Source organism: Bos indicus, chromosome 22, assembly GCF_029378745.1.
Source record: "Bos indicus isolate NIAB-ARS_2022 breed Sahiwal x Tharparkar chromosome 22, NIAB-ARS_B.indTharparkar_mat_pri_1.0, whole genome shotgun sequence".
NCBI lineage: Eukaryota > Metazoa > Chordata > Mammalia > Artiodactyla > Bovidae > Bos > Bos indicus.
In genome coordinates, this window is record NC_091781.1 from 58117242 (window position 1) to 58129614 (window position 12373).

Genomic DNA, 12373 nt, shown 5'->3' on the forward strand with positions numbered 1-12373 from the left:
CGCCCCTGCGGAATTTTTCCAGGGAAGGGCACCGGTGACCTAGGACTCAGGCGCTGGGGGCCACCCTCCTCTGCCTACAAGCAAGGCTACATGGATGCGTTTCTGGGCTTCTGCTCCCACCCCATTTCACTGCTTCTCCTCTCAAGTGGTCTAGAGCAGCTCGCCCCTCTCCCCGCGGTGGCCGGTTTGGGAATCCGCATGCCTTGCACAATGGCTCCGTCTTTCCCCCATCTCGGGCTGGGCGGGTGGATGGAGCCCATGTCTGGTGAGCGGATGACAGCTTGGAGGGGTGATCTGAAGACCTTCCCAGAGAGACACACAGAAGCAAGGGGCGGGCCAGCTCCACTTTCTCTCTGCCATTTCTTAACAATACGCCATCTTGCCAGAGCAAAAGACCTATTCTTTCCCTATTCTTGTTTAGAACACGGCTAACAAAGGACTTTTTGTCTTGTGTGCATTTTTTTTTTTTTGCAAGCCTCAGTTCATCCTGGGTTTTAGCTCTCCTGACACTATTCTTTGAGATGACTCTTTTGTTAAAACGTTCTCTTGCCAGCTTTCCTCTGGTCGACACACACACTCTCACACTCTCGCACGCCTTCACACGCACGTTGATTCATTCAACTGCCGAGGCGTCGCAGATCAGTAGCCTGGGTCCTCTGTGTTGAACTGGTCTTTGAATTCAACACAGAATAAGGATGGTGAAGGTGCTGAGCCACAAGCCACAGAGAGGATGTCAGGAAGGCCCCTCAGAGGGGACCCCGAGCTGCGCCTTGAGGGAGACGGTGACCACAAACCCTCCTAGGAAGAGCCGCTGCTTACCCGCCCCTTCCAGGCCTGCTCTTGATTTGGTGGCTGGTCCCTTGGCTTGTTTCATCTTCCTAACATCCTTAGGAGGCAGGTGCTTTATTATTCCCATTTCACAGAGGAGGAAACTGAGGCCTTGAGAGGTCAGACAACTCACCCCAGGCCCCACCCCCGGGAAGTGGAGCTGGGATGTCAACCCAGCTGGATCGGCACTCCCCTGCTCCGGGCCCTGCTCTGAGACCACTGGGTAACATGGCCTGTCACCAGGTCAGTGGGAGAGGAAGGGTATTTGCAGACTGAAGGCAGAAAGGCTTGGAGGAAGGAAGGAATGCCTTGAGCCTTTCTTCTTTTTTTGTAAATGTATTTGTAATTAAACCACAGGAAGATACAGTACGCATGTGTGTGTTAACTGCTCTGTCATATCCGACTCTGTGCGACCCCATGGACTGTAGCCCGCCAGGCTCTCCTGTCCATGGGATTCTCCAGGCAAGAATACTGGAGTGGGTTACCAATTCCTTCTGCAGGGGATCTTCCCAACCCGGGAATTCCTGCATTGCAGACAGATTCTTTACCATCTGAGTGAGTGTCAGTCAATTGTATGGCTATTTTGAATTAGATTCTGATACACCTATGGGCCAATGTACTGCACTGTACGAGTATTTTAAAAGAACCTCAGGTGTTTGAACAATCTTCTGCAGGTTTGTTGTTGACCCTTGACGAGCAGCAGCAGTGCGCTCCAGCCTTGCTCACCGGGTGGAGATGCTTGGTTGCAGTGGAGGCAGGAGAGAAGGGCGGACGCTGGGGACTGGAGATCAGCTCTGTGGGCCTGTCCCATCAGCCAGGCTCAGCCAAGACGCGAGCCCCTGAAGCCCCCACTCTTCCGTTCATCCAGGGGTACCCCAGTTCCTCGGCTTGGAGACAGCCAGGTGTGGCATTCTGAGCCCAGAGAGGGCTGTGAGTGCCACGCCATGGGGCTGGCAGAGGCCACCTTTTTCCATCTGTATGTTTTCCAAATCATCATATATTTCGGCCGGTGTCACTGCAGATTGCTCACTCTCTGACCCATCAGCTTTAAATAGCAAAAGAGAAAAAAAAAATACAGTGCACTTTGTGGTTTCCAGTAAGATACCGTAAATACACCCAGATAATATTCCGGTGCAAACCATTTGCAGCGGCTGCGCAGGGCGGTGGAATGGAATCTTTCGGGCAGGCTCGGACACCAGTTCATTTCCTCTGTCCCCGCCGGGATCATTACGGAGCTGGAATGCGGGGAGGGCGTCAGCCGGGCTCCCCGGGTTCATCTCCCTGATAACTCCAGTCTTTACGAAGAACCTCCCAGGGAACTGGGCTTCTCTGAACACAGAGGTTTCGTTTCATCTTCAGGGCAGCTGGGTCATGTCCTCTGGGCGGTTCCCACTTCCTAGGCAGGGAAGCTGAGGCTGGGGAGCCGGAGTCCTTGCTGAGGGTCACCCCGCTGAGTAGGGAGCAGGTAGGAGGGACGAAGAGGCTCCATCATAGACAAGTTCGGAGCTGAGGCCACCCGGGCTTCTGGCTGGAAAATTACCTGCAGGTGCAGGTGGCCTAGTGGAGGATCCAGAGGCAGCGGTGAGGGCAGGACTCCTGCTGGTGGCCAGGAGACCCTGCTCCTAACCCTCAGGTCTCGCTGACTCACTGGTGACCCTGGGCAAGTCTCCCGGCCTCTGTGAAGCTCTGGGTCCAGGAGGAACCTTGGGCTTTATGTCTGTGGTGCTGGGTACTTTTCTCTGGTTCTGAAGACAGAGGGCCCTCTGCCCAGGCCAGGCGGTGGGGCTGGCAGGATCTCCTCCCATGCCTGCTCCCACCGCTGCCCATGCCAGGGCAGGGCTGCCTGACCCTGGTGGCCGGGAGCCCTCTCTCCCTGTGCAGAAGCCCCACCCCAGAGCTCCCTGCCCCTGTCATCTCCCTGTCCTACACTCTGCAGGGCCCTGGGCTGCCTGAGTGATGCGATCTTGCTGTCTGTCCCCCCAGAAGGCAAGGCTTCGCCCAGATCCCTCCCTCAGGTTCCTCAGCCCCCAGCGTAGTAACCCCCACCCAGGAGGTGCTCAGGAAATAGCTGTGGAGTGAAGGAACAGGGCACTTGGCTTGGTCGGGGGCCAAGGAGAGGCAGGGCGGATGGAGGCTTTTCCTCTGCTCAGGGACCGGAGGGACGCGGGGTGGTCAAGGCGAGAGGGGGCCGAGTCTGCCCCTGGAGGGCATGGTCAGCGATGGCCAAGCCCACTGGCCCCATGAGGAAGAGTCCGGAAAGAGCCTGGCCAGGGACTGGAGCGGGTGTCCTGACATCAAGGCAGGAGAGAGGGTCAGACTCTGGGGCCAGGCTGACCGGGTTTGGGTCCTTGTCAGAGCACACCACCTCTCTGGGCCTCAGTGTTCACGTCTGTAAAATGGAGATAATGACACCACACACCTCAGGGGATGCCAGAATGAGGCGAGTCGATCTGCACTGAGCGTTTAGGAAAGAGCCTGGTGCACAGGAAGCATTTCACGACTTTGCTTTTCCTCTTATGAAGCGGGTGCCAGTGGGTCACCACCTCGTCCCGTTCCTGCAGCAGTAAAGCAGACCCCCAGGGACACGTGTGTACGTGTGTCCAGGGAGACTCACGTACACAGCTTCGGGAAACCGCCCCACCGGAGGGCCTTCCCCAGGCCGAGAGAGGGGGGTCCCGGGAGCACGCATGTGATCGGGGTCGGGGGAGTCCTTCGAGGCGACCCGTGACCTCCGGGTTGGCATCCTGGCTGTGCTCCCGAGCTCCGCTCCCCGAGCCCCCGTTTCCCACAGACCCAGTCAGGAACTGCTGTTTGCCTGGGCGGGCAGAGGGCGTGGGTGGGCGGCGTGTAAGGTGGCCTCTCGCGGAGAGTCTGAGGGTTTAAGATTTTGGGACCCTTGTCTACCTTCTTTCTGCTGTCAGCTCTGTTCTCAGCAGCCCGTCCCATCTGAATGGGTCTTATAAGTGATTTATTGATGTTTTAACCAATAACCATTGAATGGCAGAAATAAAGGCATGTTGATTGGGGTCGATGCCTTATGCCAAAGGAACCTCTCTCAAGTGTGGGCTTTCCCATGCAGTGAGGAGCCAGGAAGGGAGGAGGGAGCTGGGACTGAGGAAGGACCCTGCCGACTGACCGGGGCCCGGAATCCCAGTCCGGGCTGGTTTGCTTCTCAGAGCCTCGGTCTCCTCCTCCTTAGTAACGTTGTGGAGAATGGTGGCCACCCGCAGGGCCACTGGGAAACAGCCTCAAGTGTGGGTCTGGAACAGAGCAGTTGCTTCACCAAGGTCCCTTCTCTTCTAGCCTCTCCCTGCATCCCCAAAAGCCCCCAAACCCCAGGCCTCAGGCTGACTCTGTGCCGATGCCCTGAGTGGGGCGACGGCGAGGTCGTGCCAAACAGGCGCAGCCCATCCCTGCCCTGCACCTGCCAGGTCAGAGCCTCTCTGGACCCTGATCAGCTGGGTTCCTCGCCCACAGCTGAGCAGAGCTCTTCCCCAAAGCGCCGAGCCAGTAATAAGTGCTCAACGAAGCGCCCTCGGCTTTTGGCTCCTGTTGGGAGCCTGCCTTCATTCATTCACTAAACAGATGACGTACTGAGTACCCGCTCTGCAGCAGGCCCTCGGGACACGACACGGCACTGCCTTGCAAGGGGTGAGGCTCAGAGCCAGCGGGAGTGGTCGGTGCGGCATGAGCAACAGCCAGCAGACGAGTCTGACACTGCAGGAGGGCGATGGAGAACGCAGAGGCATGGAAGTTTCTCTCCGTTCTTCCCAGGAGGCCTGGGATTCCATCTGTTACAATTATCATAATTCTCGCCCCCGCTTATTCATGCGCCGGCCACGGGCCAGGTGGGTGAGACTCACAGATACAGAAATGGAGGTTCAGAGAGGCTCAGTGATGTGCCCAGGGTCACCCAGCTTCTGGCAGGGTGGAGTTGCTCATTCATTCAGCCCGCCCTCACGCGCTGTCATGGGGGCTGTCAACAGTTGGAGCCAAACAGGCCAGGAACCCCGAGTCTGGCCGGGCAGCCGGATGCTGGGTCATTCCCACACACCGGCCTCTGCATGAGGCAGCCGTGTCCTTCAGCCCTGGTGGACCAGTGGCTAAGACCCTGCCCTCCCAATGCAGGAGGCCCGGGTTCGATCCCTGGTCAGAGAACTAAGAGCCCACCGCAACTAAGAGTTTGCATGCCACAGCTCAAGTTTCCGCATGCTTCAGCTGAAAGCCAGCACAGCCAAATACGTATATTCTCTTAAGAAAGATCTTTAATAACAGTCACAGCAGCGGTATCAACTGTTTACGGGACGGTCACTCCGTGCCGGGCGCAGTGAGTCGGCCTCCTGCCGGCCCATGACTCACAGATGCTCTTACACCCATTTCACAGAGGGAGCAATAGAGGCCTCGACAGGTGAACAGGCTTGACAAGAGTTGCACAGCCAGCCCCCTGCCCAGGGGAGCTTCCCTGGTGGTCAGTGAGGAAGGGGAAGTATGGGGCTGGGCAGTCCTAGTCTCACACTGGTGGGCAAGGTCTAGGCCAAAGTCAGTAGCAGGAGTCAGCAGCGGCCCTTCCGCATCTGGACCTGAGCAGCCGGTTCCTGGGTCCTGGGAGCTCGGAAGCTAAGAGTAATGGTCCCTTTGTTTCCCAGGGGCCGTGGGTGCAGACGTGAGGGCCAGCTTGGGGGCGGGGGGGAGAGGGGAGGCCATGACCCATGATAGACTTCACCCTGGTCAGGGAGTGACCTTGAACTCAGGGGAGCTGTGTGTGTGCAGGGGTAGCTGCCCTTCTCCCACCCATTTGGGATAGGCTGGGGGGATCCCGGTGGGAACAGAAGCCATCAGCATCGCTGTTGGGTCTGGGTAGGTGTCCTCCCTGAACGTCTGGGTTGCCACGTGTTACACAGGGGCCTCAGAGGCCCGGGACCCTGGGTGGGAGAGCCCCGCCCCTGTCCCAGCCCCGCCCACTGAGTGGGAGAGCCCCGCCCCTGTCCCAGCCCCGCCCACTGAGTGGGAGAGCCCCGCCCCTGTCCCCAGCCCTACCCCGCCCCAGGGATGAGCCTGGGGAGCAGGGCAGGTCTCAAGTGGCAGGCCAGGGCCCCACCCCTCCTCAAGTTGCTGCTCTGCTCTGGGGCGAATAAAGGAGACACAGTGTCCGCTCACCTGCCAAGGCCACCAGCCGGGGCTCCGCACTCTGCGGTCATCTGATCCCCAGGGACAGTACCTGGTCTGCACAGCTCAGCACTGCCGCCCTACCAGTTGGGTGGCCTGAACGAGCCAGACTTTTCTCTCAGCCCCGGTTTCTTCAACAAATGAAGACTCCTTCTTACCTCACAGCCTTCTCCTAAGGGACTGTTAACTACCATCATCAGTAGGAATAGTAATCAATTTGATACCCGGGGTCAGTTTCTCACGCAGGGCTTCCCTGGTGGCGCAGATGGTAAAGGGTCTTACCTGCAATGCAGGAGAGCTGGGTTTGAACCCTGGGTTGGGAAGACCCCCTGGAGAAGGAAATGGGAATGCACTGCAGTATTCTTGCAGAGGAACCTGGTGGGCTGCAGTCCATGGGTCTCAAAGAGTCAAACGCAACTCACACACGCTTTCTTTCTCATGCCAGGCTCTTTGCTAAATTCTCTGTTAACTCTGCCAAGTCCTCTCAACCTCCCTAACAAAGTGGGTGGTCGTTCTCCTACTTTGTAGTGCAGGCACTGGAGCGCAGAGCAGTTAGGTGACCTGGCTGAGGCCACACAGCCAGAAAGTGGTGGAACGGGGCTCTCCTCCCCATCTCACTCTCTGTGTTCCCTCCACCTGGCGATTCTCTGCTGTCTGTGCGGCTCTGACTTCGCTGTCGTCTGTGTGCTCCCGTGGGTCGTTTCCTTGTGGGTCTGGTGTTCGGTAGTGTGAGCTAGAGCTTGAGCCTCAGGACGAGGAGGAACTTGTCTGCGTTGCAGTCACTGCATGGCCGAGCTGGGGTTTGGACTTGGGTGTTCGCGCTCTGGAGCCCCTGGGTGAGCAGAGCTGTCGTAGAATGCCAGGGTCTGGCCGTAGCACAGTGAAGCAGTGGGTCCGGCAGGTGGACAGGCCTACGTGTCTGCAGGGTTGGTGGAGCAGGGGCCGGCGGGGGAAGGTGGCTGGGGGGCAGGGTGCTCATGTCCTGGCAGCCTGGGTGGGGGGCTGTGCAGTGAAGGGCGGGGAGTGTGAGAAAAGGCCTGCCTGAGTCAGGTGACAGTGACCCGGGGCTTGAAGCATCTTGGGGGTCGCTGCCTCCTCCACCTCCCCGGCCCCCGCTTCAGCCACCGTCACCCCCCTCCCAGACCCTGAAATGCTTCTCTGCCCGCAGAGCCTCTTCCTCCAGGGGCTTCCCTGACCCCCACCCATCCTGGCTCTGAGTGCCCACACCACACGCGGGGCCTGGGATCCTGTCCTTCCTGGTCAGACGGTGCTGCTCTCAGACCCAGAGGGGCCGGGAGGCTGTGTCACCAGCCCAAGTGACTCCCCGCTGGGTTCTGTCTCCTGCCCCCCAGCTATGCAGGACCCTTGCACCCCGCTGACCACCCCAGCACCCTCTTGCTGGGCCCATGTACCTCCTTCCACGGGGCCTGCAGCCTCCCTCCCGGCCAGGCCCCATCTCCACGTAGCTGGGAAAGCGTATGGGGAAGCGACCCCTCAGCGCTGGGTCTCAGCCTTCCCTCTGTAAGGTGGGGATCCCACCACAGCGCCTTTCTCATGGGGACCCCAGGGAGCAAGAGGTCAGAGTTTAGAACAGTGTCTGAAGGTGGAGCCCACATGCTGCGCAATTGATTCAAGCCTGTGAGAGTGAACAGAGAATGAGGACTCGATGCCACTTTGAGCGGGGTCCCCAGGACCCCGCTTCCCGATGCCGGTCTGTCCTCCCGTCCCTGCGGGCGGTCCCTCTCCCCTCCCCCAGCTCTGATATCTGTGTCAGACGGAGGCTGAGGATGCAGGTCCCAGCCTTGTCTGCACGTGCTCACAGTCTCGTGGGCTGGACCTCTGGACCGCAGGTGACCTGGGTGCAGCAGGAGCAGGACCCCGAGCACAGGAGCTGCTGTTCAGGCAGGCGCCACGGGCCAGGTGGGCGCCCAGAGCTGCAGACAGACTCTCATCTCTCTCTCTTTTTAATCCTTACTTATCTTTTGACTGAAAATTTTGCTTTTATTATATTGGGAAGAGTTATTAAGTAGTTGTATTTAAACATTATTGTTCAAAAAATAACAATAAAATATATATTGAAGCGTAAGGATACATTTGCACACCGCATTTTGCAAAAGGTCCTTTCATTAGTTACCTGAAGGCTCAAAGTGGCAAAGAGCCGTCACTCTCCGTTCACGTTCGTAGGCTTGACCCAGTTTCATAGCAGGTGTTCGCCACCATCAGACACCGGTGAAAAACTCTGATCTCCTATTCCCTGGGGTCCCCACTTTATGGGGGAGGCCGAGACCCAGGGGAGGGTGGCAGCGGCTGAAAGTACCAGAGGAGAGGCTGATGTTCTGTGGTTTCGGCCCAGGCCTGTGGCTCCAGAGCCTTTGCACGCTGCGGGTGTTCGGCGTGCTGTTTGACGGTCGCCAGGGCCTCGTGTGTGTGTGTGCGCGCCGTGAGCGCAGCCACGTCAGTGTGGAGCGTGGGTGGTAATCGGTATGCTGGGGGGCCCCTCCTCTGACGTCACAGGGGCCAGGCAACCAGGTGCCCCTCTCCTGCGCTGCCCCCGTCCACTCCCCAGGGCGTTCAGTGACTGGGGATTGAACTGGGGTGCACGTGATGGGGGGGCTCTGGGGGCCAGGGACGGGCACTGGGCTGGTCTTGGTGGACCCCAGCGGAGCTCAGCCTGCCTCCTCACCCCAGATGCCCGGACCTGAGCCCAGTGTTTCCGCTCTTGTCCCCGCAGGGAGCCGGGAGGCCGCCTTCACCTACGCCATCATCGCCGCGGGCGTGGCCCACGCCATCACGGCGGCCTGCACCCAGGGCAACCTGAGCGACTGCGGCTGCGACAAGGAGAAGCAGGGCCAGTACCACCGGGACGAGGGCTGGAAGTGGGGTGGCTGCTCTGCCGACATCCGCTACGGCATCGGCTTCGCCAAGGTCTTTGTGGATGCCCGGGAGATCAAACAGAACGCCCGGACTCTCATGAACTTACACAATAATGAGGCAGGCCGGAAGGTAGGTGGCCGGGGGGTGCCTGGCGCAGGTGCCACGAGACGGCTTCTTCGTTAACGGCTGGGGTTGGGGGTCTGGCGATGGGGCACGGGGCTCTGCCCTTGCCTGGTTCGCCTGGAGTCCGTGGTCCATTCGCTGCTGGTCGGGGGTCCTGTGTGGTATGACGCTGGTCAGTTACCCACAAGGCTGAGTAATTGTGTCCCTGTTAGAACATTGTAACCCAGCAAGATGGGATGAGGTGTGGATATGAACTCTAGTCCTGGGATCCACAAGATCAGCTGTAAAAACTCAGACTGTGGGCCAGGGGGGCCTCGGGAGTTGAGATGAGTTCAGTAAAAGTCATCCCCCTGGGGTGCATGCCAGGGCTGCTAACACGTCCTTGGTCAGATTAACCAAGATCTGGAGCTGAAAAGGATGGAGGGGACCACCCCCTCTTCACTATCTCCTCACGCCCTCCAAGAGTCTGGGCTCAGCTTGGAAGACGGTCCGGGGTGTCCCAGAGTGGCTGCCGCCTCTGGCTTTAGACCCAGATTTTCATGCACAAGCACTTCATTTTTTCGCTGTTTGTTTTTAAAACTGGTCGTCACCAGTGACTCTTGAAAAATGTGCAAGAGGGAAAAGAGAAAGAAGGTTACTCCAGGGGCTCAAACACGTGTCCTGGCAACGGGGCCTGGCGCTGCCTGTTTGGCTGCCAGGGATCCTTGCTTTGCTCGAGCGTGTCTGGGGGCCAGCGGTCTTCTCCCTTCGTCCTCACGGCATCCTTGTGAACGGGAGCACTGTTACCCCATTTTGCAGATTGAGAAATTGAGGCACAGAGGGGTTGACTGACGTGCTATTCAGGGTTAAAGCCAGAATGTGAAGCCTGGAGTCTGGCTGGCGGGCTGGCCCTCTGCACAGCGTGGGCTGGAAGCGGGCCCCCTGGGTTCTGATCATGGCTCTTGCCACTCTCCTCCTCCTGGGAAGTAAGCAGGGCTGGCGGGAGTGTCCTCGGTCCAGGGCAAGAAGAGACAGGGAGGGGGCAGGGGAGCCCTTCCCAGGGCCTGGCACACGGCTGGCCCTCAGCACAGGGTGGGTGTGACCGCAGACGGTGCGTACGTGTGGCGTGGGAGGGAGCTGTCTGGTACCGATGTTGGGGGTGGCCTGCCCGTCTCAGAGGGGAGCCGGGCTCCCTGCAGGCGGACAAGGAAGAGGCACCAGCGGCCGTCTGTCCCTCCCGCTGTGTCAGAGCCTCCCGGCTGGCCATGGTGAATCACCGGGCAGGTGATGATGGTGGGACGGAGGGTTGGACTAAAGGCCCTGCCGGTCCAGCCCTGTGCCGGGAGTGCCTGCCCAGGGAAGTCTGTCCCACCCGCTTGCTATGGTCGGAGCACTCCTTAGGGCTGAGGTCATGGGCTCCCTCCTAACCTGGAAGCTCCCGTCCCTGGGAGTGGACAGCTCCACTCTGGTTTGAGAGGACACTTGAGGGTGGCCTCCTGGATGGCCATTCAGCCAGACGCTGTATTTTCCAGAGCAAAGAGGCTGAATCTGGGGCTCCCCAGTGCACACTGATCCACCCCCAGCACAGCTGCTCTGTGGTTTGGGGGTGCAAGCAGAGGCCCGGAGCGGGTCCTGACTAGCCTTCAGCTACCCGGGGCAGTGGCCACACCACTCGGTCGGAGCACAGCAGGAAGGGGGTCTCCCTGCCTGGCTCCTCACCCGCAGAACCGAGGCACCCCAAGTGACCGGACCCAGATCCCAGCGGCCAGGAGCAGGGCCTAGCCCCAGGCAGCCGAGGCTCAGCCTGGGCCCACCCCTTTGGGGGCCTCAGTGTCCTCATCTGTCACACGGGTGATGAGCCTCCGTTTGCTCCGGGGCTTGGCGGGGGCGCAGTTGGGGGATGCCCAGGACCCTGCAGCCTGTAGGCATGGGACCCCGCACCAGAAACTCTGCCCACCCCAGGCTTCCGTGGGCCCCAGGTGCAGTGGGGCTGGAGGTCTTGGTGAGCTGGAAGTCCTGCTGAGCGTCTTGGAAGGAGGCGCAGATGTGTTTATCGCCGGCTCCCTCCCCCTGCTGAGAGGAGACAAGACTCAACCTGACCACGGGGCTCTGGGCTTGCTGGCAGCCGTACGAGAGAAAGGGGGGCGGGGGGCGGGGTGGTGGCAGACCCCACGAGGGGTGGCCCTGGGGCTGCAGGGGCGCCCCCGACCCAGCTGACTGATGACGAATAACGCGCAGGGACCACCCTGTCTCCAGTTTGCTCTGGGGGGGCGCCGAGCCAGGCTTTCACCTGCAGATGTGTCCGAGGGGCTGCGCTGGGGGGGCAGTGGGCACCCCTGCAGCCATGACCTGCTGTCCCGAGCAATCGTGTGGTCAGCAGTGTTGAATCAGAGGGGTCAGGCGAGAAGACAGAGCCAGCAGATCCTTTGGAGATGTGATGTTCCAGTCAGAGTCGCTGTTGGAATTTTGTTGTTCAGTCGCCAAGTTGTGCCCAATACTCTGTGACCCCATGGACTGCAGCACGCCAGGCTTCCCTGTCCTTCACCATCTCCTGGAGCTTACTCAAACCCATGTCCATTGAGTTGGTGATGCCATCCAACCATCTCATCTTCTGTCGTCCCTTCCCTTGCCTTTAAGTTTTCCCAGCACCAGGACACATATTTTGGAATTTTAGGGTCACCGTATTTTGGGGTTGACATCGCAGACTGTTGAGGTTGGGGCTGTAGAATGTTAATGTTTACACTCTCACACTTTAGGTTTGAAATCAAGGTCTTTGGGAGGGAGCGAGGCGTCCAAAGCGGTGCGTTGGAATCCCTGGACGGTGTTGGGATCTTTGCGGCTTTGCGTCATCTCTTTCCCACCTTTGGGGCTGTGTGAGGGGATGAGCTCACCACTCCTTTTGCCCTCAAGGTGCTCAGTCTAGTGAGAGAGGTGGGTAGAGGAGCAAAAATGATAATTCGGGACTGAGCGTACAGGAGACACGCAGCTGTTCAGGAGGCTCATAGGGGCTCAGAGGTGGGAGCAGCTTCTTCTTGGACAAGTCCAGACACCTCTAGGGCAAAAAGTAGGGACCCTTGAGCAGGGCTTTGAAGGATACCTAGGAGTCCTCCACGTGGAAAAGGCAGGCGGGAGGGAGGGAGTTCGGGGAGAAGTCACGGCCGCTGTAAAAGCATCGTGTTGGTCGCTCAGTCGTGTCCACCTCTTTGTGACCTCATGGACTGTAGCCCCCCAGGCTCTTCTGTCCGTGGAATTCTCCAGGCAAGAATACTGGAGTGGGTTGCCATGCCCTCCTCCAGGGGATCTTCCCAACCCAGGTATTGAACCTGGGTCTCCTGAGTTACAGGCAGATTCTTTACCATCCGAGCCGCCAGGAAAGCTCTACAGGGGCATGAAGTCCTACAAA

The 12373-nt window shown here is 59.2% G+C and overlaps 1 protein-coding gene across 1 annotated transcript in view; it reads left to right on the forward strand.

Moving 5' to 3' along the window:
- Positions 1-12373, forward strand: part of WNT7A (Wnt family member 7A) — a 65884-nt gene that overhangs the window by 13027 nt on the left and 40484 nt on the right. Inside the window, exon 3 of the mRNA XM_019985155.2 lies at positions 8726-8997. Coding sequence (XP_019840714.1) covers positions 8726-8997 — 272 coding nt within the window. The remainder of the gene's footprint in view (positions 1-8725; positions 8998-12373) is intronic.